At 44.6% G+C, this 27220-nt stretch overlaps 2 protein-coding genes across 2 annotated transcripts in view; both read left to right on the forward strand.

The window, feature by feature from the left end:
* The window catches only part of LOC149371663 (cell adhesion molecule Dscam1-like), a 216518-nt gene extending 199431 nt beyond the window's left edge, over positions 1-17087 (forward strand). The window contains exons 14-29 of the mRNA XM_089565899.1: positions 445-592; positions 1615-1763; positions 3252-3383; positions 3620-3787; positions 4330-4400; positions 4544-4784; positions 6074-6166; positions 6843-7028; positions 7962-8095; positions 8831-8990; positions 11046-11210; positions 12868-13058; positions 13417-13498; positions 14748-14852; positions 15308-15366; positions 15590-17087. Coding sequence (XP_089422025.1) covers positions 445-592; positions 1615-1763; positions 3252-3383; positions 3620-3787; positions 4330-4400; positions 4544-4784; positions 6074-6166; positions 6843-7028; positions 7962-8095; positions 8831-8990; positions 11046-11210; positions 12868-13058; positions 13417-13498; positions 14748-14852; positions 15308-15354 — 2072 coding nt within the window. The 3' untranslated portion in view covers positions 15355-15366; positions 15590-17087. The remainder of the gene's footprint in view (positions 1-444; positions 593-1614; positions 1764-3251; positions 3384-3619; positions 3788-4329; positions 4401-4543; positions 4785-6073; positions 6167-6842; positions 7029-7961; positions 8096-8830; positions 8991-11045; positions 11211-12867; positions 13059-13416; positions 13499-14747; positions 14853-15307; positions 15367-15589) is intronic.
* A 2745-nt stretch (positions 17088-19832) lies between these two features.
* Positions 19833-26761, forward strand: LOC149371664 (transmembrane protease serine 6-like). The gene is made up of 6 exons (XM_089565900.1): positions 19833-20124; positions 22253-22433; positions 23395-23482; positions 23573-23753; positions 25612-25757; positions 26580-26761. Exons 1-6 carry the CDS (start codon positions 20073-20075, stop codon positions 26736-26738), a joined length of 807 nt encoding a protein of 268 aa, XP_089422026.1. The 5' UTR covers positions 19833-20072; the 3' UTR covers positions 26739-26761.
* Positions 26762-27220: the final 459 nt, after the last annotated feature.

Genomic DNA, 27220 nt, shown 5'->3' on the forward strand with positions numbered 1-27220 from the left:
AGGGAGTGCGGTTGAGGACAGCTTACTCCTTGTTTTTACTCCCATATAGGTTTATTCTTGTTTGACTGTAGTCAGTCAGCTCAGCGGTTGACAATAGAAAAAATCGAATCAGGTGGATTGTTATTTCTAGTCCCGTCCTGCAATAAACTTGACAATAGTATTACAAATAATATGCTGTTATCTCTTCGGGGCTCTCCGGTCGTTGCCGTATGGCTAAAAATTTCCATTCAATGACGTGTAAATGAAGTTGTATATAAAATTTATTATTGACGAAGCCCTTCTGCGAACAACTTTGGAGTCGGAGGTTATGAATGGCGCATCGCAAAGAGCCTAACAAAATTGTATGGGAAAAAAGCGGTAAAACATACAGCCCTTTGCCTTACAAAAGCCATAGGGAGCTTTGTTCGGCAGCTAAAGAAGCTGAGAATTTCTCTTCTTTTTCAGTGGCTGCTCATTTCAAAACCAAGTTCAAGGCTGAGAGCGTCCAAAGAGGTCATCTCGCTAGGCTGAAGTGCGAAGCCTTTGGAGACAAACCAGTTATCATCACCTGGGCAAGGGACAAGCAGTCGTTCGACCCGAAAGAGGATCCGAGGTATGATTCAATCAAGAGTTACTTTCCAAACGTTGTATTGCCTCATGCCAGTAGTCTTAAGCAACATCTTCCACTACCTAACTATTGGCAGTGTTACCATTACGAGGTGAAAACCGAGTTATTCCAATAGTTATACGGCCTGAGTGGGTTGTTCTTAAACCCATAGACTTCTTCGGCAGGGAACCTTCTTTTTTTAAAATTGGAGGCGATTGGGATGGCACGATATTACTCTCAAGATTCCTTAATAAGATAAATGTTTCTTTTTTCTCGCAACGCAACACGCTGGCTGTCCCGCAGGTTCTCGAAAAAAAGAAACGCGGTTTCACGAGAACAATTTTTTACAGTGCCCGATGTTAACGGGAAGGTTCCCGGGCAAAGCGTCTTTGTTGTCGTCGTCATCGTAAATTCTCGAGTGCGCCACGACTTTGTTTTCCCACTTGGGCTGCGCTGATTCATTTGAACACGCCATTTTTTAAAAGCCCTCACTTGCACATTTCTCGAAGCATCTGTGCGGGCATGTGGCCCCACAGCTGTAAAGGCGGCCGAGTCGGGTGCGCTGCTGGGCAAACTAGTGCCACAGGGCGACAGGCTGGCAACTGAACACACGGGTAGAAAAGTTGGTTGCAATGTTTTCCAGTACACTGAAATCATTTGGGATACTGTTCAGTCTACTCAAATGAGATGTCCAATTTGGTCAAGCGTTTGGTCAAGCACCACGAAGCATAGGCTTCAAACAGGCCATTCGTTCTCTGGCTCGTGCGTCCAAGCGCCTGTGAACTCTTCCGTTTGTAAGCGATCCCACAAAACCGCCCACGTGTTCTAACTTGGGCCCGCACATGCAAGCGCCCGCTTTGTGCACCCTGCACGGACATTCCACATGGGCTGAGTCTTTCCCTGCTTGATCATTATCGCATGCCAGCCCGGGCTGATTTATTTCTTTAGCAATTTTATAGTCACCATTGATTTCTTTTTTATTAGAACTCAGTTGGACTCTGTCTTCCATGCTGTCTTGTTATACGCAGGTACGAGTTGAATGAAACACTTCACAGCGGTGGTGTTGTCTCCGAGATAACGATACGCGGTGCCGACCGACGCGATTCAGCTCTCTTCACGTGCCTTGCCCGTAATGCCTACGGCTCCGACGACACCAACATGCAACTCATACTGCAAGGTAAGGAGGAGTTGCTCGTACCACGTGACTTTAGCTGCGTGCGCCTGGGAATGAATTATTGCTTTCTGTTGGAGGTCACATAGTTAAATTAACTTGTTAAAAAAGCCAATATTGCGGGCCTCCGTAGGCCTGCTGCCTAGGAAACCAAATTTAAGTGTCTCAGAATTAAATTTCATTGTTACGAACTGCGTGTATGAAGGTGCCTTACAAATATGATTAATATCAGGTAACGGTTTCGGTACTACGATGAGCTCGATTAGAACATTCGACGAAGATGTAACTGCAATGTGTTTTCCTGCCATGAACCATCACTTCGGGCAAAGTATCAAGTAAATTTGACGCCTTATATTGTAAGCACATTTTACATCTGAAGAGTACTGACCACATTGCTGATGTCGAGTTTAAATGACGGTGAAATATTTTAAGATGTTCTGAAGACGATGATAACAGTTCTCTTCAACCGTAGTATAGTACTCTGGAAGATGGAACAACTACGCAGCCGTCTGCTGCCCCTTATACTCCGCAAATAAAGGAGCACTACAGCAGCGAGTATAAAAGACTTCAACACACTGTATAACGGTTTTAAGCCAATAACTTCGCTGGCATAAACGCCGTATTTGACATGCCTAAAAAAGGGGCGCTCACTGGCGCTGCCCTAATTCGAAGCGTTCGTGATGTCTCGGAGTGCAACTTCGAGCTTACGGCGAACAGCCGCACATTGTTCCGCCTGCTTGTTAAACTTTTATGCAGGCTCGAAATGTGCACGCCAACCATTACAAGCACCGTCATAGCTCGCTATTGATTATTCTGCGGCTCCGCGCTAAGTGTACAGCTGAAACATGCAACCGCTACTACGCGGAAGCTACCGCAGTTGATTGTGCGTTCTCACGGCACCGAGCGGGAGCTAGCGAAATACGTGTACCGTTTCTTGTACCTTTCTTTCGTTGCTGCCTTCCAGCTAAAACCATGATATACTACCATAGTTGGCAAGATTGTATCTCTTAGTACAGCGGTCGAAGAAAAGGAGGCCCGCACTAGTATTTGTGCTCCGTTTCGCGCCAAAATGTATTTTAAGTATGGCGTTGCAACCACTGACGACCTGGGTTGAAAAGTTTGGCCAGTGAACGAGATGGGTTTGCCACGTCAATTTCTGCCCACCTATGGGGTCGTTGCATTAATAATCAGAAGTCGATATTCCGAAGCTTACTCGCCGGATTTGTTTTTCTCCGTGTCGCGACTGGCGGTGTGGAAACTAATGCGGAGTTAGCATGTTGTACGCGTCGTCTGTGTGACACTTTCCTACTGCAGAACTGCCCTCAGCAGGACAGTTAGCGCGTGTTTGTTCGGAAATTAATCCTCACTAAAGCCCCATGAAAGTTAGTTCTGTGTGCAGTAGCGTGTTCTTTAATCCGTTTTTTTTTTTGCTTTCTTTGATGAACCACATGCGATATTAATAAACATCGTTGTCTCTTGGCTTACATTTTTCAGAACCACCAGACAGCCCCCAGGATGTGAAATTATTAGAATATGGTAGTCGGCATGTGAAGCTTTCCTGGGTGACACCATACAGCGGTAACAGCGCTGTCATTAAATACGTGATACAGTACAGAGAAGATACAGGTGAGATCGTAATACAATACCCATACGATGCATTTCTTTTTTACTGGAGTTTACGCATGATGAATTTCGATTCCTTGTTATTTTTCTCTTGATTCCTTTTCTTTTCTTTTCTTTTCTTTTCTCTGGAACATAAATACTTTGTTTCTTTTTTTTTGTCTCTTCTCGCTTTCCTTATTTGTATTCGTCTGCTATGGAGGATATCACTAACCACTCTTCCTGTTGCATTTCTCCCCCAGATTCCTGGCACCACAAATCTCTGAACGTTACCGTGCCTGGTTCAGAGACTAGTGTCGAGATCCGGGGCCTGCGCCCGGTGACATTGTATGTTTTCAGGATTTTCGCTTTCAATTCGTTAGGCCATAGTGATGCCAGCACAGAGACGCATGTCAAGACTGACGTAGAAGGTGAGATATGTCTCTGGAAACTTGTTGCAGCGCAAAGTTGCTAGAGCTTTGGCTACCAAATTTCAACCTCCTACCATCTCCGATGATCTCGCGTTCTTATTAGTGGGACATTTGCACTAACTTAATTATGGCATTAACGAGCCTGAATTTTAAACCGCCGTGCAGCTTTGCAGGGGGGTTCAGTAGGTTGTTTTTTTCTTTGTAGCTTGTTTTGCTTGCAGTATCAGCAGGCCGCACAAGCGTTCGAAAAGAATTTGTACTATATATTAATACTCTTCTTCCGGCTAGTTTTTACCCGCACGGTTAGTAAGCGATTGGAAGTACCTCTTATAGTTTTCATTTCCAATCATATGTCTGGCAGAAAGACCAAAGATCTTCTTTGCTAATTCTTTTTTTTTTTTTTTGTAATGGCAAGGGTAAAGTTTTTGAAAGAAATGAAAACTTTCCTGCCACATTTTTTTATTTGGAGAGCTTTCCTTTTCTCTCGCGGTTATTTTGCAAAAAATAAATTGAGGAGTATATTAAATCATTTTTCACCACAGCTCCCGGTGGACCGCCCCTGAAAGTCCGAGCCGAGGCAACTGGTTCTCAGTCTATCAAAGTATGGTGGAAGGTAATTATTCAGTTTGTCCTCATATTTATTTCTCCTCAAACACAAAAGATACGGAATAAGCCAAGAATATGACGTATTCATAGAAGAAACTATAATCTCATATTTTCTTTCACGCTAACAATGTTACTGGATTTTCCTTGCAGCCTCCCAGAAAAGATGTTCAGTTTGGCCCATTGAAAGGCTACTACGTGGGATACAAAGTGAAGGACACAACCGACACCTATGTTTACAAGACTCTAGAGCTCACGTCTGGAAACATTCATGACGAATGTCATATAACAAATCTCAAACGAAACACTGATTACAGCGTTGTAGTTCAAGCCTTCAACGCGAAAGGAGCCGGGCCACCTTCCGAGGAGATATTCATCAAGACGCTCAAAAACGGTGAGTATGCACGCACGTATCGGCAGGCCTACAGTGTCGTATGGCTAGAGGAAGCAGCGTGAAAGAACTAGGATGAACACAGAAGCTAATAATACAGGCTCTGTCCTGTAGCTTCCTCTACCCATACAACGAGACCAACAAGGCCAAACACTACTCTACTATTCTGTCGTCACTTGCTTCAATTTGAAACACAGCATTTGTAAGCAATAGTATCCTGATCGCAAATAAGGTCGATATTCTTCAACGATTTCCAAAAATAATGGCTGAGGCTTAGCTTAGGTTAAGCCTAGTCAGATGCAAAGCATATTGTCGCCGAGTTGCATATCGAGCACGCCGCTGGGCTAGACGTTCTTCACGCTCTTCATCAGTCTCTGTAGCACGCCGCAACTTTTGCTTCTCATTCCAACGAGCAGCCCTGTCTCCAGGAGGCATCTCTATCCCTTGTACGCCTGTTGTTGTTGCTGTTGTGACTGAGAGAAGGATGAAAAGGAAATTGCACGGGCCTGCCAACTGGCTCCAGCTGAGCCACCACCGCTGCCACGTGCAGATAGAGGAGAGTTAAGAGATCAGAGGAAAGAGAAAAAGGAAAGAAAAGACGCGCGTCGCAGCAACAACTGCGTCCGCCGGAGCGGACGCTGCTGAAAAAATCATAAGCGGCCGAAGCCGCGCTCGCCGAAGCGAGGACAGATACGCCTAGCAGAGGCAGGCGCACCCCCTTGTATACCGCCGCTCCAGCATCACGTGTTCACTACAGCGCACCTAGCGGCAGAAGCAGGAAACACATTGGTCGCGAAGCCTCGCGCGACGGCGCGAGCTGGGGCCCCGTTTCTCCTATGTCGTTACGTCACGCATCACGTGGTCCTCCTTGGTCGCGACGCCTCGCGCGACGGCGCGAGCTGGGCCCCCGTTTCTCATCTGCTGTGACGTCACGCACCACGTGGTCATCCTTGGTCACGACGCCTCGCGCGACGGCGCGAGTTGGGCCCCCGTTTTTCATCTGCTGTGACGTCACGCATCACGTGGTATGACATGGAGGTCACGAAAGGTCAATGGTAACGACACCACCGCGCTCGACGAGCTGGGTTGGGCTATTTTAGTATGCTTCGCATCATAAACACATGCAGTCGCCGTAAGTCGTTATATTTATCCGATCCTTCCCCCTCACTTTCTTCTGTGTCACTCCCCGTCCACAACATTCGCATGAAAGTCCAATGTGCGTACGGCGTGAGCGCAGGTAACTTGTCAGCTTTGCATTTTCGAGCTCAGACTTAAGAAACGTTTCGTTTCAGATCCTCCAACGTCCCCGGCGGTGAAAGTTCAGTCTTCCACGTCATCGTCAATTAGCGTCTCTTGGAAAGGGTCTGGTACAAACGATGTCCTTGGTGAGCGTTTTCGGCTTTTTTTACTCACTTCTCAGCGCCAGGCACTTTTTGCGTATGATGTCAGAAATAAGTGGTAGTGAAGTCATCTAATTTACGCTGTGAACTACATTCTGGTTATAGCTCTACGAAAACGCAGCGACGGCTTTATTTACATGCCTAAGTTGTAAAAGTGAGGCCGAGATGGGCCTGTACTTTTTTTCTTAATCTATTTGCGTTTCATAAGCCTCACTTTCATGTCATTGCAGTGTGTAGGGCATACAATATATAGCATAGCAATAAATAATGTCTATCCAAGAAACCCAAATCATTGGCAGGTGTATATAATATTTGTTTGTACTGAGCTTGTTGAGCAAGTCAATTATCTTTTTTTCACTGAGAAATAGTCAGCACCTCGTTCCGCCCTATGAGTGAATGTTTCTGTACTCATGTCATTCATAAGCTTATTAACCAAATTTCTAATAAATAACGAGCAGGAACCTTTTTCCCAAATGTGGTCCGATGACGATTTTAATTATTAACACGTAAAGGGACAAAATCCCTAATCAGCGGTCTGTTCAAGGAGCGCAAAGTACTTAAAACAAGCTTCTGCGCAAATGTGAGCGCCCGTAATTTTTACGAGCCTTCATGCACTTTGCATTAATTGCATTAATATTTTTAAATATTGTTTTGCATGTAGGTTATGTTTTACACGTGAGAAAAGATTTTGGCGAATGGAACAAGATCAACGTGCCTCGGAATGCTGTCGAGTACACAGTGGACCAGCTTATGTGCGGAGCTTCCTACCAAGTCTACCTGTCCGCTTTCAACTCGGTTGGCAACGGGGGACCAAGCAACATTATTTCAGCCAAAACCATTGGAGTCGGTAAGCCTGTGGATTTCGTATTGCTGTCTTCCTTGGAAGCATAATACCAAGAGAGGATTTTCGCCTTGCTTTCGGCGGAAGCATTCCTTATTGCGTTATGCATAAAAAAAGTAAACAACCTGAGACAAGTATGTAGTGGAGGGTTTGACGGCATACCGTCTGGTCAGGAATCATGGTGATGAGGATTGCTGGTCACTGGCCAAAGTCAATAAAGAAAGACGTTTCGGGAGCGCTATATATAGTGAACAAGGGAGCCGTAGTGCTCCCGAAACGTCTTTCTTTATTGACTTTGGCCAGTGACCAGCAATCCTATAGTGAACAAGGGAGCCGTAGCGCTCCCGAAACGTCTTTCTTTATTGACTTTGGCCAGTGACCAGCAATCCTCATCAACCTGAGACAAGTTTCTTCGTGCCATTGGTTATTCCGTTTGCCTTACCTGTACCTGGTCTCAGTGAAACTATTCAGCTATGTAGAGGGCACGCTTGCGTCAGGTAACCAAGAAGACAGGTGTGACAATAGGAATAGCTCCCAACCAGCCAGCGCTATATATGTTATATGGTTCTCTGTATGACTATGACATGCCTGCTCTGCCCAGACACAATGCAATTCTCAAGCCATTCCTACCTCTGAGAGGTTAACGAACTAGGTAGTTGATTCTTCAGCTTGCGTAACGCTTTCCGGCCTTAGTGAGCTAGCGTAATCTTTGTTGCAGTATGCACAGTTAACAGCACAACACCCTGAAGTCTTGCAGTTAGCTTTGTTCTCTGCTCTCCTAGCTTTTCAGTAACCTTTGCTGCAGATATGTGCTCACTGTTTTTTGCTTCCAAAAATCACTTTCTTCCGTACACATTTTGACGCCTAAGTTCAGCCCTCAAATGCATCTTACCAAAGAGGCAAAGACGCTGACCGCTCGCGATCGCACTGTATTTTCAGCTCCCGTGGCCCCTGACAAGCCATCGTTAATCTCCGTGAATTCGACGTCGATCGTCATTCACTTGGACTCGTGGCACGACGGCGGCTGCCCGTTCCTTGCTTTCGAGGTTCGCTATAGGAGGCAGAAAGACAAGGTAAACACTCAGCGCTTTCGAAGTTTGACGTTAAAATGTGCATTTTGCTTTAAAACCTTCCTAGATCATTGCGTGGCGTAGAGCTTCTCTGTTTCCCACCGCTAAATGGCCGTAAAACTTTTTAGGCTAGAAAGCCAATCTTTATTATGACAGAAGTGGTTCAGAGTACCCTGAAGGCAGGCTTTCCATCACTACCTAATTCCCATTCTGCTGGATCTGGTTTCTAGCACATCGTTACGGAGCTACTTGTGTATCTACTGCGTGGCAGTTCTTGATTTTAATGTGCATTCATCACTTCATGCACTTACTGTTTTAGTCATAAGGAGGGAACGCTGTTCTTTTTTTTTACCTATACCGAAATTCCGATGTAAACGTATGCCGAGAAGAGCATCCATCTCGATGCCGCAGCTCTGTTTTCGCTTTCTTTGCTTTCAATGTTATTTTGTTTTTTTCTTATCGACCCATTCGCCCACGTGGCTTGCCTCTACCAAGAAAGCAAGTCATTACCCGTTTCAATAGTTTCGTTCTAGATAACAACTTAGTTTCTTTTTTTTTTTGTAATATGCCATTTTCTGATTCACAAGCACTTCCAGACAGGAAATGTAAGAATCTACCTCTACTTCTCGCTATCTCTACACTACCTCTGCCTGCTCTACCGCTCTCTCTATCTGTACCTCCGCCTTGGGGCGCTGAACCCAGTCGCTCGCTATTTCCTTTTTTTTTTTGTTATTCTAGGTTTGGAATGTAGTTGGACACAATATACTTCCTCAACAGAAGCAAATTGTGCTGAGCGACCTTGTTCCCGGCGTGGCCTATTTGCTTCAAGTCATAGCGAAGAATGAAGCAGGTATAACGGAAGCAGAATACGACTTCGTCACTCAACCAGCACTGCAAGGTACGCGGCCAGAATTCTCTCTTATATAAACAGGTCTTGTTGGAAAATAAAAAGCGAAAGTTGCCTTCAAAAATAACTTAACCGTACTATATACTCCTCATTCTGCTACAATAGACTGAACTCAATGACACCATTAGCATAGCAAAACAAATTACGGCATCTAAAAAAGGTGTTCGTGGTCAACGTTCTTTACATGTGTCTGTGAAATGTCTCGTGATCGATCCCTCATGTAACGAGTAATAGCTATTGAAAATAAAACATACTGAAAAAAAAAACTCAGTAGCCTAGCATGCGTTCATCTTGTTACGTTAGCTTTACTGGGCGCTCTCGATGGGTGAGACGCATGAGAATTGCGAGGTGGGTGAGTTTATATAGTTCCCTGATGCAAAACTGTGCAGGGTAGTGATGAGTTTGTTATGCGAATGATCCAGCGTTAGCCGCGTGGTGATACGCCAAGGAATGAATAGGTATTAGAATTTCTGTTTACTTGAAGGTAACAGTAACGGCTGTATGATCACCCTAATAAGCTGTTGTTTCATTCAGTCTCTGTTTCGAAAAACCAGTCTTATCCACGTTTTCGTGAATGTAGTCTGCTGCGAACTGCAACATTAGTGAGTGCTGAAGGTCATTGATGAAATCGGCGTTGCTTGCTTGAGTCTCTCATATGAACCATGAGGGGAGAGCTGTAGAGTAACATGGTATTGACGAGGTAAGATACAACCTCCAGAGCGGTGGCGTTGGACTTCAAGTATGTGGAGGAATCGAACCATAGGGGACCGCAGAGGTGGCTTAGGGGTTAGAGCATCCACCTTCTATGTGAGAGGTGCTGGGAGGGCGGGGCTGGACTTGCAGGTGGGAGATGAATTTCTGGAGGTGGGCTTGAGGACGGGGGTGGGCTTCAGGATGCCGACCCCAAGAGCGCAAAACTAAGCAACGAACTAAGAACTGCTAACGATGTAAAAACTGTGCACAACAGAACTCGACACGCAAAGCTCAACAGAAAAATCAACACGGTGGACTGTGGCTTCGGCGTTTGGCTGCTGATTTCAAGGTCGTGGGCTCGATATTGTATTTCGATGCAGGGGAAATACAAAAACGCCCGTTAGCTGTGCGATTCCAGCGAATTATAAATAACCGCAGGTGGTATAAATTAATCCCTGAGGGTATTAGTGAGCGCTAACAAAATACGGAGAGTGCGAATTATCTAACTAGTCCTATTAGTAGCTCTTTTGAAATTAATCCGGAGCCGCTTTCTACTACGGCTTGCTTCATAGCCCAAGTGTCGCTTCGGCATGTCATACTCCACAATTCACAGAAGAAGGAGCGCATACGCGAATGGCTTGTGATGTTTTTTTTTGTTTTCCTTTGCGTTACCAGTATCGTTGAGTGTAAGGTTTTCGTCATGGATCTGCGGTATTACTTTCATTTCCATCGTTTACCCGTAGGATTTGCACAAAGGAAATAACACGCCACAGTGGACAGCATCCTGGATAGAGCGGTAGGCTTGAGGCTGGTGCAAGGAGCTTTGCGTTTACATGGGGACGAGAAAATAGGGAAGCCAGATAGATTGAGCCTTTAAAGTTTTCCTACATGCGTTAGAGTACCGCGCGGTTCAGCAAACCTGTTACTGGCACAGTACTACTACTGTAGCGTGAAAAACGTAGTGCTACGAAGACCCTTTGCAACACTGGTCATATGTAAAAGGTAAAAGCGGATTGTTCCCATTACATGGTGCACTATCGTCAGCACAAGCTTACGGGTCGTGGGTATACGGAAAAAAATTTATTCCGGCGCAGTCAGGCAAGCCAGCTGCCTGCAATGTGTGGAGCTACTGGGGGCCTACATACTCCTTCCTCTAGTAACAATATCAGGTGACTCAGCAGCGAGGTGAAGGTAGAATAGACGTCTTTCCAAGAAATCGCGTCCCGCAATTTTTTCCGGCCTGTAGTACGTCTAAGCAGCTCTGGCACGCCTCAAATGAGTTCTTATCGGGCGCAGTGGCATAGACGGGAAGAGGGCAGTGTTCTCTAGCAGCGCAACTTCGTCCCCGTGCAGCACCAGCCACGCCGTCCCTTGTAGTGGAGAACGAGGGGACGCCCTTCTATTTGGAGCTGGGCGTGATTCTGCCAGCCTGCATCTCCCTCATTGTGGTGCTCGTGGTGGGAGTGCTCGTGTATGTTGTGCTACGCAAGCGGTACTCCTCGGACAGCTCAAACAGCGGTGAGAACTGACGCACTTTTCCCTTCCAGAGCACGATGCTTGCATCCCAGTTTTACAGCAGTTAGTCACAGCGAATCGAGCGGCCAGCGCGGAAAAAGCGAATGGAAAAATGTACTGGCAAAGTTCGCACTTTATTCAACACAGTTTCCGTATGTGAAATGAAGCATACCTTTCCATAAAGAACTTAAGTGACTAAATGACAAGAGCGGCTTCCTGTTTCCGTGCAAACAGGAAGGAAACACAAGTGGATTACCAGTTCGAACTAGTCTTAAGAGCAGCTTTCGGTTACACCTTGAAAGTAGCGGGTTGTTGCCCGCGCCTGGAGTCATTAATCTTAATACTTAAATTGTTCTTGGCCCCGTTGTTATTACCTGATGGCACATGCAACAGAAAAATAATTAACCAGAAGGAAGAATTCATTGACAATCAGCGGTGTATACATAACTCTTGTCTCCTTCTTAAAGGCAAGAGAGTCGAAAGATTTCGAGTTTCCTTTGGAAACACAAAGGCTTTTTACAAGGAATAGAAAACAGACATAGGCTTGCTTTATCCATATTTTCTTAAAATATTGTTGAAAATTAATTACGCGTATTGCTGCATTCCGAAAGAGGACCTACATTTCATGTCATTTTCCTTGTAAATTATCTCCAGATTTTTTTTTTCTTATTACAGCTGCTTGTTTGTACGTAAGCTGTTCTCGGTGTGGTTATATTTTGTGGCGAGCAAAATATGTGCACTGGGTAGGACCAGTCACTGCTCGGTTAGTCTGAAAGACTGAAAATCTTGTAACGCTTTTTTTTTTATATTGAATGAATACGCATGGTTTCAGTTTTGAAGGGTTCACAGAATACGTGTTTCCTTTCGGCTTTCCATCATTCGTAGTCCGCTTCGTCATTTTGCCCATTAATTTTCCGCTATGCTCGAGAGGGGAAAAACAACGCAATAGCATGTGTTTGCTGCATTGCACCCTATAAAGAAATGCATGCACCTATAAAGCACAGCAAAAATATCTTTGCTTCTGTGGACTACTTCATGGCGAAAGCTGTTTACTAATATAAGCACGGATATTGGAAAGCCCTACTATGGACGGATACAACTAAAAAAAAATAAAAAAATGCCCCTCATAGAAAGACCTCCTGCGTTGACGTCGACCGATTATCGTGATGCCGTGGTTAGTCCCACTGTACCTGTTAGCGGGACATTACAGATTGATGGAAGGTGTAAGGGTATTAACCGTATTAATCAGGGCGTCTTGACAACTGCTCAACGCCATCGGTTGGAGGTCCTCTTTTGAAGGGCATTCGCCGCCTCGTTATTGAGTTGTATCCAGATATAGATCAATTGTAAGCGTCTATGGCATTACCACAGAACTTGAACCTATCGGCGTATTACGACGAAGGAGGGGGGGCCTCGTGAGGTGGCACCTCCATTGAGAGCGGCAAGCTTCGGAAAACGAGAGAGGAGGTCTCTCACTTCTGGCCAAAACTGTACATACGCTGAATAGCCTTTTAAAAGGGTGTCATATTAACAAATCCAAGGCCCTCACCATCTAAATCCAGACAGCAGAATGAAAAGCATGTGATGTTCTTCACGCTTCATTAACCGGCCCCGGTTTCCGTTCTTGACCTCATGCCTGTGCAACTTTTGCCTTCCACAGGGAGCTCAGCGTACGGGTCCCGCAAAGGAACCCACCTGCAAGAGTGCCTGCACCTGTCCGAAGTGGACCCGAGCATGGGCAAGAAGACCATGTCCCTGGATGGTCGCCTAGACTACTACCCGACGCCGTATGCCACGACTCGCGTCACCGACATTGACGAGAGGAAAATGTCCGAATGTTCCTACAAGCAGGTCTGTATCCTACGAGCGATTTCACTTGGCCGAACTATTCGAGCGAACTGCGGCGCACACGCTTATAAGCACACGGTTCATTTCAAACGATTCAAATACGCAAAAGGCTCCATAAGCTCAACAGTTGCATTTTTATAACCCTCCCAAAATATGTTGGAATTTGATTCGCATTCTGATTTCAAAATCAGTACTTCCGAAAACTCAAGGAACCATTTTTTAAGACATTGCTTGGGGCAAATATGCGGCAGGAAACATTGTGTGGGTATTTTCTTGCTTTCTGTGAACAACAAACATAATTGTGAGACTCAGTTGTTCTAATCCTCGTCTTTTTTCCTTTGTTTTTCGATGGTCCTTCAAGGCCCAGGAGGAGCCTCTTTACGCCACAGTAAAGAGGACGCCTAGGCCTCCTAGGTCGGATATCCATGTCTACAATTATCCTGGTACGAACGTATGGTATTTTTTCTGCATTTTGTGCTATATGACTCGCGTTGTACTATATGACTCTTTACGACTCTTTATTTTGGAGGTGCGCTCTTCAGGTTTACTAGTTAGAGTACCATGACTGCAGATCTCGCTTTTGCTAAAAATTACAAGCGGAAATCGGGGCTCATCTGAAACTTCATGCCATTGTAATTATTACGTACGAAACATTCAGAGCCATTTGCTTAGAAAATAAATTCTAAGCCCTTGAATAAATGTCCCTGATGGTGCAGCGAAAATAATGACTGCAGATTAAACTTCAATTTAAGTCGCTTTTGAATGGTGGTACCTTTTCTCTGTGACAGATGTCGGCGATCAGTGTGATTTCATAAGTGAAAAAGAAATTAAGACTGCATGACAGGAGAAGAAACAGTAAACTGAGAAAAATTCCTGCATGCCTAAAACCTTTCTGATTCAAACCAAAAAAACATTCACCTGAGAAAGCAGTAGAGCATCTTCAAAGTATCCGCCATAGTGAAAGCACTAAACGATGAAGCACTCAAAGCATTTTTCATGAACACCCAATCGCAACGCCTTTAAAGTTGCTGGGGAAATAACCCCTGTTTCTTCTTCGTGATCCGCCCATCCCTTCCCCCATGCCGCTTTTCAAGAAATATCGAAGAACTGTGTATCGTCAAAAGAGCAAACGCTCTTTCCTATCAATCACTCTGGGCATGGCCAGCGCCCCCAGCAGCTAAGGGGACAACACGAAAGCATGAAACAATTTATGCCGCTCTTTTCTGGAGCACAGCTTCTGGTTTCCCACTCTTTACTTCGTGGGAACAATACAAAAATAATCCCTAGCCTCTTTCTAGGTATATTCTGGAACGAGACTCATCACTCCACTATGGACGAGCGGTTTTCTCCGAGCAAGAAAGTGAAGGGGTCAACAAAGCGTCATCGGCTTATTGTGTTTATTGGTTTTTAGCCTTCATGCAGATGCAAGAAAGCACCAGCATAATTAAAAGGCCTGGAATTAAAGGGCTGCTGTCGGGTGTCGTCCTGTATAACCATGTCGCATACCACTCGCGTCCTCTAGACAAGTGCGACACTGAATGCACACAATTAATCGCGTTCCGTGTCATTTGCTGCTTTCTTTTTCAAAATGAATATGTCTCTGTGTGAAAGGCTGGCCGCTCGATGTCTCTTTTTTATAACGCGTCACTCATCTTAAATGTCGTAATACCTTTACTTTTCTTTTCCTTTCAGTACTAAACTCTGTACCCGACTCTGGGGACAGGCGGGCATCATCTAGTCATTGGAAAATGGCCACGGCTGTCGTTAAACTCGACGATGGAACGGATGGCTTAGAGAGTGAGCATTACCGAGAAATTATTTTTGTCTTATTTCTCAGACATACCATGTTCCTTTGCGGGCAATGTTTTGAAGTTTAACATTTTAAGAGTTCAAGACACCTCTGAAGCTAAGCTTACCTTGAGATACTAATAATATTTCCATAATAAAACGCACGCATAGAGACCTAGTAAATAACGTTGTTTCAATTTACGCATTGCGAACACACTTTCACACTGAAATTGACAGTGATTGCCTTTTCATGTTTGACCCTCGCGGATATTGTTTCGTTGCGTAGGTCCAGTATTAGCACTCTGAGCAATGTGTGTACATTTACAGAACAAAAATACCTTTATCTATTCTTTGTCTTATGGGCTCATATAATAAAACAGGAAAGGTTCAGAATTATTAAAATTTTGCGGTAGCAATCAATGTGCCGCTTTTTCAAACCTACGTTCCTTTTTGTTTCGCTCTAGTGAACCATTCACCGTCAAAGAGATCTCATAGGATGTCTCATAGGTGAAACAAAACATAGGTGAGTATGCCTAACCATCTCTCGATAAAGAACAATGCTTTTTAAGAATAACTGATCAGCTAGCATGTACCAACGAGATGTTACAAGCACGCTTTTGATCCAGTACTTCGGATTGAAAGTGCTGATCCTGGAAATAATGATTTATAAATTTTGCCCCATGTTTTCGGACGAGGGGATTACGCTGCACACATGTCTGATCATTTTTTATGACGTATTTTTGTAGACCGCGGACACGACGCTGTTCCTACAACTACTTTGAAAGCCAAAGCAAGCCACTATATTTTGGACAGACGCAAGCTCCGCGATATGCTCAGAGACAGTTTTCACACGCCGTGTCCGGCACAGATGCGAGTGGTCACCGAAGGCAAGGCGTGCTTTCCTGGACCAGTGCGTTTCGAACTGAGCATGCCGAGTGAGCTGTGACCGTGCCTCATTGCGTTCTGACGCCCCGGGAACCCATCGTCATCATCACACCGGCCAGTCAACAGCGATGCGAAGCAGCAACCTGTTCATACATATCTACTCGAGCGATGTGCCCGAGACGCCTGGAAGTGCACAAGCGACGTCGAACGCGTCGACCATGTTTCCGTTCTGCCTCGTTCATTTTCCCTTTTTATGTCAATTAGTGTGCGTTGCTTTTGTACGACGATCCCGAGCGCTTCTGGTGCAGGCGTACGGCTGCACAGTTACCGTCAGTCCTCATGCGAGTAAGCATGCCTGTGCTTCTCGAGCCAGACACAAACAAAGCTGGGTCAAACTCTCAGAACCAAATACCCGAGCCCTCGGGGAAAAATATTCTGCACCTCCAAAATACGGGAGATGCCAATTTGTGTTAGCCTGGAATTCCCGCCCACAAGCACGGACGAAAAATGCAGAGAGGACCTGTTCCAAATGATGCCAACAATGAATTAAGCTTGCGCACTGGCGTCATTACTGCGTTGGTAGTGCATTATTGAAAGTAGCTTGCCTTTTTCTTAAAACTTCAAAATACAATGAGGTCGCAAGTCGAATCAGTTGAAGGATTTATGAAAAGTTCATTCTGGGTCCGAGAAAGTAAAAGTGAAAAATGGTTTATGCGTCTATAAATGTTGCACAAGCTTTAAAACTAAGCACGATCAATTGTATTGGCTAGTCTTTGGGTAACTGAACGGATTCACTTCGCGTATAATAGAGCTTTCAAATGTTATTCCTCATCTCTATGCTTTCATCCTTTGCATTGGGAAACGTTTTTTGTTTTATTAGCAGCAAAAATTCTTCATATTCACTATTGTTTCTTTTTTATTCCAGTCGACATAACCAATAATTGATCAGTGTTGACCGAGAACACCACGACAGCGAATTCATGCTCGTTTACATGAAAAAGAAAAACGGGCTACGAAGGTGTTACAGTTTGGTAATGTAGTCTATAATGTTGATGTGATGAACATGTGATACTGTGGTAAAATGTTTCAGGGCGAGCAGTGCGGGTGCAGGGTTGTGTTTTGCGTCACGTGTGCAGCGCATTCACTGCCATATCGAATGGTCGAAGCAGGGAAGCGGTTTTAGTTTGAAATGCTAGCGTAGCGTTGCCCCACACGTTTCTGTATACAACTTCTGTATGTATACTTTGTTAAAAAAAAAAAACACTTGCACTGCATCGACCGCGAATGTACATACCATAAAAGTTGTTGCGATGTAGTGTGAAGCTGTGTCTATGCATAAAGTGTTCATATAAAACCTCACTGCACCGGAAGCACCTGTTATTTCTCTTTTGGGGAAAACAAGGAAGGAATGCAGCGCACAGGTAAGAAAAGCTGGCTGCAAGCAAGCAATGCGATTGGTACACTGCGCATGGCTGCGTATGGCATGTGTCCCACGAAGCTGACGATGCAAAAAGAGCAGAAAACTGCATTACCAAACATTAATCCTTTGGCAAAGGTAACAAACGCGAGTTACTGACATCCTAGTCGAAATCAAGAGGAAGAAATGGGCTTCGGCAGGGCATGTAATGCGAAGGTCAACATATCCGCTGGTCCCTAACGGTAACTGAGTGGATTCCGAGAGAAGGCAAGCGTAGCAGGGGGCGGCAGAAAGTTAGGTGAGTGGATGAGATTCAGAAGTTTGCGGGGATATGGTGGCCGCAGCTGGCAAAGTACAGGGTTAATTGGAGAGACATGGGAGAGGCCTTTGCCCTGCAATGGGCGTAGGCAGGCTGATGACGATGATGAAGCTCAAAGAGCATATCATAGTCGCTATTAAAGCTGTTCCAACTTCGATATATTTTGAATAAAGAAAATGGCAGGTGGTTCAACACTGCGAAGAACGAAATATTGTGCGAAAGCAGATTTTTGCAAATGGACACTACCGCGGCGTACCTTAGAGCGCGACTGGGATGTCCACTGACCCAGGGAGTCAGTTATACGCGTCTTCAACTTTATCATCGCCAATGCCAATTTACCCTATGTACGCCGGCGGCGTATACTCCAAAGCCGCGTTATTGCAGCAGTGTTGTCAACGACAACGCGTATTGCTTTCGTGCCTTGTTTCTGCCACAACGTTGTCCACGCCAACGTATGCAGCCCACATGTTTCGGTCACTACTGCCCCATAGCTCCAAGCTCGAATATTAGTTTGATATTAGTAATAGTTCATAAAGAGAACGATGTGCAAGGCACAGCGCGAGAGAGAGTTGCAGTTTAACACGAGGCGTGTTCGGCTGCAGCGATAGCCTATAGTGCTCTTGTGAAGCGGCCACCAAAGGAGATCTTATTGCGCCCCACAAGTTCGAATCGCAGTCACGTTAATATTTAAGTTATTTATTGATTATTTGTTATTCATTTATTTCTTTATTTATGATCTCTCAAAGGTCACCCTCAATGTGAAGCATCACACAAACCGGAGAGCCGGTTTGACCTCGTGAAGTAGTCATTTCACAGTGAAAAGACCGAGTAATTCTCGACGCCCTACATTCTCCCCCTTATTTCTATGCTCCTCCTTGTTGCTTGCGAGCATCGACACGCGGCGGGAATGCGATGGTCATTTTGGGGGCGACTCTTGGAGCCTGTGTTTAGCGACGAGAGGGGCAGTCCTATTTCTACAATACATTTCCTAAACTTTTTTTTATCTGAGTAAATTTCACGCACCAGCGAGAGGAAGCATAGGTTGCCCTTCCACCCCCCTCCCTCCTAAATCTGCTCATGCTTCAGCAAGCAGACACTCGGAAAATTGTCTAAAGATGGGGCGACAGTTCATCCTCTGTTTCCTTTCACCTAGTAACGACTGCGTCTTTGGAGAGGGTGATCAGCGGCTGTTAGGGGGGAATGTTTCCATCGATCAAAAGATAAGGGCAAGGGACCATCCTTGTGTGCCTGGATTTAATTCTTGCAATAGGTCTTCAGTACCGTAGTAATGATTGTATTTAAGAAATCGGATTTGATAATCACGTCTATATAATGCCTGATGTAAAGCTCACCAGCGGGTCACGATGGCATAGTTTAGAGAGGACAATACCCGTCTTTGAAAGCAACGGCGAGAGGTGGTATCTTTGTCGACTTTCCCGTTCATCATAAATTTATCCTCGGCGTTATCCTCTTCGTGGTGACAGAGTGTGTGCAAGGTAGTACTAAAGTATTGAAATGTGTGTGAATCATTTTGTGATGATGCAGACTATTGGGCAAACAAACGAGTTGCCACGCTCATTTTGTTCCCCGCGCGCGTTCAATTCTTCTGCTTTACCGGGAGCGACGCGCCATCTATAAAGGCAAGGAAGAATTAACCTCGCGTTCCGGGACGAATATGGATTGTACTCCTATTCGGCGCCAGTAGATGTCGCCTCAAAGTTGGTAACAAAAATCTAGTCACAGCAGTCGCAGGCAATTTTTTTTTTTCTTGTGATCAGAGCTGACTAATTTAAATGAACTGGAGTGGAGCTCCGTGCACTGGTTATATTGCAAAACAGAGAATTCTACGACCCACAGGCACACAAGCCGTCAGAAACACAATTTTTATTGAGAGGTCAAAGGCGGGGGACCTCTCCCGTAACACTGTTGTAACAGGGGTCGGAAGAAACACAGTAGTGGAGGTCTACGTATTAGTTTACGAGCCCTTGCTCCTTTTCATGGGTACTGCAATCTCCTACACGAATGTTTTTACAGCTAGCCTTCAGCGCACGGAGGCCATGGGACCTTCGGTTCATCAAATATTCCTTGTGGTGCCGTGTACGCATCGGGAACTGTTTGCATCATTTGACACAAGCTGTATCGCTGTCTTAATTGAAATCGTTTAGGACATCTGTTTTCGATTAATGCTGACACATAATTATATGTGTTATAGGTGCCATCTCCCTGCGTTTAGTGATGGGAAATACACTGCGTAATGCTCGGAGAGATAGCAGCAATCCTACGACCTGACCCCGTGCGCTTATATCTATGTGAGTGTTGAGGGAAGGGACAAGGTTTATGGCCTGAGTTTGAGTCGCCCCAGATATGGGCGCCAGCCAGGGAACCTGGTCTCGGACTGCGCTGCGTGAAAGATGCACCGCGTGTAAAGATAAGTCGGTGTCCTCGGTCCCCGATGCAATGTTCAACGGCTCTCCTGTGACGTCGTTCAAGGTGTCTGCAGTTGAGCAACAAACCCTTTCGCATCCTGTTTTGGCGTGCGCTTCGCCCAAGTAATGCTTCCAAGCTGACCGGGCAAATTTAGTTCACAGCTGTGCGGGCGCTGTTCGCGATGAGATCTGGATTAGAGCTGCTCCCTTTGCTCGTCTTCCTTCTGAAAGTTGGTAAGTTGCTTTAACTATTTTTGAGTCTTCTGTGCCCCTGTGCTTGCTCTTGAAATTTTTGGTTTGTGCATGGTGACAACCATTGTGCGGTAGCTTACTGCTCCCTGAACTTAAGCTCCTAGTCCTGACCATGACAGTTCGTAGCAGTCTGTGATGAACACTTTGTAGGTACTTTTCTGTCAGCTCGCATTCCGCATTGGTCCCCAGGTCACTTTTGTTTTCATGTGATTTGGGCAGAGTTCATTTGGCCTTTCATGCTGCCTAACTTACTTTAGGAATTGAAGTCGGAGATATTGACGCGTTATGAGAAGGTAGTTACTGCCTGTTGTGCCATAAACAAATTCCAGATAGATCGAAGACAATAAGTGAAACGCAGACAGTGACTAGCGGTAGCGGTTGTATCCTTGCTACTCAGATATAACCGGCAGACATTTACTCGATCACTTTCTTAAAACACGTTGAGTAAGCGGTGGGTACACTATTCCATGGCTTGCTGTCGAGACCGTTTAACTTTTGTTGAGCCACCCGTCAATTAAAGTGAATGTTCCTGATTATGAAAGGCTGCGTACATTTTTTTTATCTCTGTGTACGTTTGGGTTTCTTAAGCTTTACCAACAAGCTTAGAAATCGGCAGACCTAGCGAGCGCTAGTCAAGAGGCCTGCAGAAGCAAGTAAAGGTAACGTTGAGGGATAAATAAATATTGTTGTTCATTGCCCCCTCTTTTTTCTCGCAGCCGTATTTGTGAAACAGACGCACTCAGAAGAATGATCATAAGTAACTCTCTTATAAGATTTCAAAAATTATGATAAGTGTCAAGACACAATTATTGGTCCGGATTCCTTATCTTGAAAGTGTTATGAGCAATATGTCATCGCCGTTCGTATGACCACGGCAGAACGTTTCTTTTTTTATCTCTAAATATAGAGCATGCTATAGTAGTTATTTAATTGTGACGCAGTGTTGTGCCTTCGTGTTCTTTCTAGTCCCCTGTTTAAACTCCGTTTGTCCTTAAGTAGTTATTTACGTTTACCCATCTTATTCTTTCTCGGCATATGTCCAAGCAGCACAATTTCTTGTCCCTTGTTTAAGCGCTGTTTTTACTTAAGTAGTTGTTTATGTTTACCCACCCTGTTATTTCTCGGCATATATCCAAGCAGTACAATTTGCTCATATTTTAGGCTTCTTTTATGTTCACAATAAAAATATGAGCAAATCCTTTTCCAGTAATCATTGATAAAATATTTCCTGTTACTAGCCCGGAAGTTCACTTAAAAGTCATACATTAAGGACGTAATTGTCGTCGATGTTTGGCACAAATTTTCCGAGAAATAATAGTTCTGAGGAAAAGGTCCCGACTCTTGAGAAGGCACTTTTTAACGGTGTGCCAGATAGCGTCCCATTTAAAATCCCGACCAACAGAGCGCGAAAGCCCAACCCACAACGTGACACAACGCGTGTGAAGCCATCCTCACCTTTGTTTCTACTTTTCTTCATCCCTGGGTGCAGAATATTCCTAGTGGCTCTCAAATCTGGCCTCATACCCAACAATTCTGGACCAAAGCATTTTTGACCAGGAAACCGTTTATGAACGCAATTTTTTCCTATAATGTAAGATTTCACTGTAACAATCAATATATTCACGGATCACCCGACGGAAGCTTTGTATTTTTTTTTTATTAACGTTTTAGCTGTTGTCGAAAGCGTTCCCCATTGGTTTTCTATATCAGCCTTAAATGTTCGATGCGATCGGTGGAAACACTTTAAAGGAAAGATTTTGCTACATATCAGAAGAACGGACTATCAACTTCAATATTTCCATAACAGTGTCTCCCAATTTTCAAGTTTTCAAAGCTTTTATCCGAGAATGTTGGACATGGGAAGACGAAGTTTTGTGAACCGAGATTGTCCACTTTCAGGGGTCAGCTTAATTTCACCTAAATTTTTGCAAATCGCATTTTTCTACATCGTAACATTTCGAGACAATTCCGTTTGCACAAGGTAAGCAACAACAAAACACCAATACCGCATTGCCCACGTGAACATCGATACACACATGACAGTCTACTTGCCGCGGCCCCGAGCAAACTGCTGTGTTCAGCGCCTGTCGCCCGCACTTTTCCTCCGAAGCCACCGCGAAGCAATGCGGCCAACGGAACCTGCTATACGACACGGAGCGCATCGTCGGAGGAAGTGACGCTGGTCCGCTCGAGTTCCCCTGGCAGGTGTCTGTGCAGGTGTTCAGCAGCCACCAGTGCGGAGGCGTCATCCTCAACGAGTATTGGATCCTTACGGCTGCTCATTGCATGAAGTGAGCCCACTTTGCGTGTGTAACCCTGGGCGCTTGCTGGTGCAGTGTGGCTGAGCCGAGTGGCTGTAGGATATTAGTCATTACTTTTTGGCTAGAATCTGAAGGGCACCACCATCGGTGAGAACCTCAGGGAGAGTCATTCAGCTCTTTTGACAGCAGCGACAAAATGAACAAAGAGGGTGGTGCTGATGCAGTCACTATTTGCACTAAAAATCAGATGAACCAAACCTAACGAGGTACACAAAACTCGGAATAATGAGTGCTGATGTATCCATGCTTCTTAAATTGCCGCTTCATAAAGAATTACGAGCTCTCACATTTTTTTTCAAAACCAGCTCCAAGTGTATTCACCTTGTAAGATAAGAAACTTCCGCTCAGTGAAAGATTTCGCCAGCAGTAACGTTTGACTGCCGAAACTAAGAGAGTCACGAAGTCCGAGTAGATTGTCAGCTATGTTTATTTTGCTACTGACACAATCGTCTATGTGTACAAAAGAAATATTCTTCTTCCTTCGGAAAGAGAACTGCTAAGCGTAAGAAGTCCACACAAAGCCTTGTCTTCGATGCCCATACGCCTGAAGATGATGATCTTGCCTGTCTTCAACAGAGACTTCGATATCTATTTATACTTATTTGAAGCACGAAGTGCTTTTAAACTCCTTGAAACTCGTTTTCACAGTGGCTATTTCAATATTCTATTTGGTTTATGAAAAGGCTCCTTTAGGAAACAAAGAAAACAGTCTGACGCAAGTAGTGGAAGCTCTACCTTAGAGCTCTAAACTCATTTAGTACGCGCGTTCGAAATAAAGCCATTTGCTAATAGTGGTTACGTGTAGTTATATACCTCCGAGGATTTTAAACTCATTTCTACAATCGTAGCAGCAACAGGCTGCAAATTTTTTGACATGATAATGTCACGAATGTGGTATTTTCCTCACACTTCTGTGTTCACGCTCTTTCAGATACTCGCCGATATTTTACAAGGTCTACGTCGGCAAGGACCATCTTTTTCGAAAGGAACTAACAGAGCGCTATTATTACGTATCTGAGGTCAGTTAGCAAGGGACTTCTTGTTAGTTTTGTGAACACAGATATGACAGCGCAGTCTTATTATGGCCACCTCTTAAATGTTCTGTCCAGATTATAAAACACCCTTATTACAATGAAGACACAGTGGATTACGACATCGCCTTAATCAGGCTGGATGAGCCGATGGATTTCTTCTTTGACGACTACCTAAGCCCCATCTGTATGCCGAAGCCGTCGGATGACTTTACTGGCCAGACTTGCGTCATAACAGGCTGGGGTTATCCGAGAATGGGTAAGAAGAAACGAATGTCTTATTCTCCACGGTTTTGTCACGTAACAAGTTTGTGCTGCCCGTGTTCATTTACTTCTTGTCGTGTCAGATTTCTGTAATTCACGCAAACCTGCCGCGGTGGCTCAGTGGCTTTGACGTTCGGCTTCTCCCGAGGTTGCCAGCTGAATCCCGGCTGCAGCAGCGACGTTTGGACAGAGGTGAAATGCAGAAACGCCCCTGTGTGTTGTACGATGACAGCGCACGTTAAGAACCACAAGTGGTATAAATTAAACCGGAGCCGTTCACTAAGGTGTTCCTGATAGCCCATATGTCGCTTCGGGGCGTTAAACTCCACATACCACCACCACTCAGATAATAGGAAGCTGTGCATCTCTTCTGAGCTGGGTATCCACTTTTGTTCGAAACAAAACTCTAAAAAAGTAGCGGTGTGGCCGCTTCTAGGCATTTCTCGACTGTGAACCATGATAGAAAACGCTCTTATAAAGAATTCACATAAGCTACCTTTACCTCCGAATTCACTTTAGAACTTTTACCTTCGGTTACGTGATGAAGATTCGCAGTTTTCTAGTTAGAGCTCGCTTACAACAAATCACTAAACTGAACAGCTTGAAGGCAAATCATTTTTTTTATAAGACAAAATTCTTCGCAGATTATAATTCCGATACCCTGTATTCTTGTAACCAAATATGCGAAGGTCTCAGCTTTCCGATGTTTCAAAATGGTTCATGACAAAAAAAAAAATGCCAACGCATCGCTTACAGCTCAAAAGCTCATGTGACAAACTGTGCGACTCTTTTGAAAACAGCTGTTTAAAGGAACCGACCCCTGAATTTTGAGCCTCCAATTCATTTTGGTGCACAAAAAGCATGATGTTTAAGGTGATCAGCTCCATAGCAAATTTGTTATAAATGCCGTGGAAGATTTTTACCGAGAATTTATCGATCAGTGTATGCGCCCGTTTTTGCGTAACCCGACATTGGAAACGATGATCTGCGAGCGCGATGGTGATCGCACGTCCACAAAAGTTGTGGACCGAAATGTAATGTATAGTTCTCCCACTGAACATTAATTAGATATTCTTAGGATATAGTAGCGTCCATTTTAGTTCCCATGCCCTCAGCTTTCACGGCAAAGTGACGTACGCCCCGTCGACGAAGGTACTAGTGGACCGCTGTTACCGCTTAATTCATCCTATAAATGCGGAAAGCTGTGGCGTCATATAGTGAAAAGCTAAAAGCACATCATCGCGATGCGATGGAAGCGTGGCTTTTCATCGAATGGCGCACTGGAGAGAGTGTGAACTGTAATAAAACATGACGGACGTCCCTGAAAAAAAAAAACTTTTTCACGTATAACAAATCAGCGACATTTTACCGAGGTGTGGTCACGGAGTGGGCTACGCAGAAAGCGGCACGGTTTCACCACAAAATAGCACTTCAGTTCGTTTTAGATGATTTTTAATGCCAAATTAAAATTCCACATCCTCGTTTCTTGGATAGTGGAGTGCTCAGTGCTTAAAATATGTGGCAAGATCTTTTAATTCCCATAAAAAACTCATGACACGTTTCAGTAACTGGTTGGTCCCTTGAATAAAAGCAAACACTACTGGTAGAGCCAACAGTTAAATGAAAACCATTCGAGTCAACCTTCATCGTCCAAGAAAACCAAGCGAGCTTATTTCTCTCTTGTTTTGCTGAAAACAGTTATTTGCCCTATTATCGAAAGGAAAGGACTTGGTCACAAGTTGAGGTATCAGCTTTTGACAAGCTTCAAATGTGAACTGAAAAATGGCGGCCGAATGCTGTATGACTTGAACTTCACATTTTCTTCGCATGGCGGCTCCCGTGCGGCTCGGTAGACGGTTCGACGACAGACGTCCTGCAGAAAACCAACCTTTACGTCTGGAAACAGGACGACTGCCGAAAGGCCTACGAAGACGTGAACAATGTGACAGACAGGATGCTCTGTGCTGGGTACGACGAAGGGGGACGAGGACCGTGCAAGGTAAAAAACCTATCAGGCTTTAAAGACAGGTTTCTAAGAGGCGAATCGTTGAAGAGTTTTTAGAATGTGTGTGTAGCGAGAGACACAAAAAGTAACTGGTGCTTTTGAGTCATAATTCCAAACTGAGCCACTACGACTGTTTGCAAACAATGACACGCAGTGACTACGTTAGTAAGCCAAGTTACTCGTGAATAGACAAAACTCTTAGGTTAGTGGCGCAAACCAAGTTAACAGGCTGCAAACATGTTAATTAACATTTCGACTTTTCCACTCGATTCAGTTTTTTCCAAGATTGCACCGCATTGTCCCGAGTGTTTACTGCATTTTTTTTAATGTGTGTGTGACGCATCTTTTGTCTTTCATAGACATTTTACAGCGCCCACTGTACCCTTCCCAAAACCCAAGAATGCCAGCTACTAAGAGCAAATGCAGTTCTGCATAACTGTATAAAGTGTCCTTAAACTGCGGTGTGGGAAATATTAAGATATTTGAGGAAACATTCCGCAGACAAGATGTTCTTAGTGCCCATGCAACTTGCCTCCCACTACGAACACCGACTTCTCGTGACACAGAGTACCCGGATCACGTAACCAGGTTCAGAACTGCAGCCAAGCACGTGGTTAGGCTTATTTTGGATTCGAGTACTATCCTTTACACAGTGGAAAGGAGCGTCCGTCGCAGTAATATTTCTGGGACGCCATCAGCTTTGCAGAAACCACATGAAAAATGGGCTAGGAAGTAGTGAAAATATACGCAAGTTGGATTAATTACAAATTGTAGCACGGACCCGCTTCACGCCTTCTTAATATTTTTTCCTCCCAGGGAGACTCAGGGGGACCCCTCCAATGCCTTCGAAGCGACGGTTCTTGGGTCCTGGCGGGCATCACCTCCTGGGGAATATCCTGCGCCGCTCCTCACAGGCCTGGTGTCTTCACGCGGGTCTCGGCTGTGCTCGATTTTGTCTACCTTTTTACCTACTGAAATACACCATTTCGAAAAACAAATATCTCCTCGTAATAAGACTTTAAACTTCTCGAAGCTCTGCACGTTAATTTCAGAAGTAATAAAATCTAAAACGTGGTTCAATTTATGATAGTGGCTACTGGTAGCATGGCACAACAAATTAAACCACTCTCTTTAGGCAGCGCATTTACTTGACTTGTATCATTCAATAGGAGAGAAAGTGTGCCTTCTTGAAAACTGCAATGATTTTTTCAACTGCAATGATGATATTTGAAAACTGCAATGATGCAGAAATCAGCAGTTAACAAAAGGTAGCTTTGAAATCACATTTGCCACATAAGAAACTTCCACGAGGACGTCACCCTTGAAATCCTCTAGAAAAGTTTACATTCAGCTCGCTGTAGAGAAAAGGCTGCGATTCTTAGCTATGCAGTAGGTCCTTATGCATGCTGAATACCCTCCTTGCCTATAATGCAAATGTTTTAAATTATTGTGTCAGG

Source organism: Amblyomma mixtum, chromosome 1 (assembly GCF_055824585.1).
Source record: "Amblyomma mixtum isolate Tamu chromosome 1, ASM5582458v1, whole genome shotgun sequence".
In the NCBI taxonomy this organism is placed as follows: Eukaryota; Metazoa; Arthropoda; class Arachnida; order Ixodida; family Ixodidae; genus Amblyomma; species Amblyomma mixtum.

What these genes read in the sequence shown, in the direction of transcription:
- LOC149371664 (XM_089565900.1), top strand. Translation starts at nt 20,073, where the DNA reads ATGAGATCTGGATTAGAGCTGCTCCCTTTGCTCGTCTTCCTTCTGAAA. An exon ending in CGTCTTCCTTCTGAAAGTTG is followed by an intron (nt 20,125 to 22,252) that starts GTAAGTTGCTTT and finishes TTTCCTCCGAAG; the next exon opens with CCACCGCGAAGCAATGCGGC. An exon ending in CTGGGGTTATCCGAGAATGG is followed by an intron (nt 23,754 to 25,611) that starts GTAAGAAGAAAC and finishes GCGGCTCGGTAG; the next exon opens with ACGGTTCGACGACAGACGTC.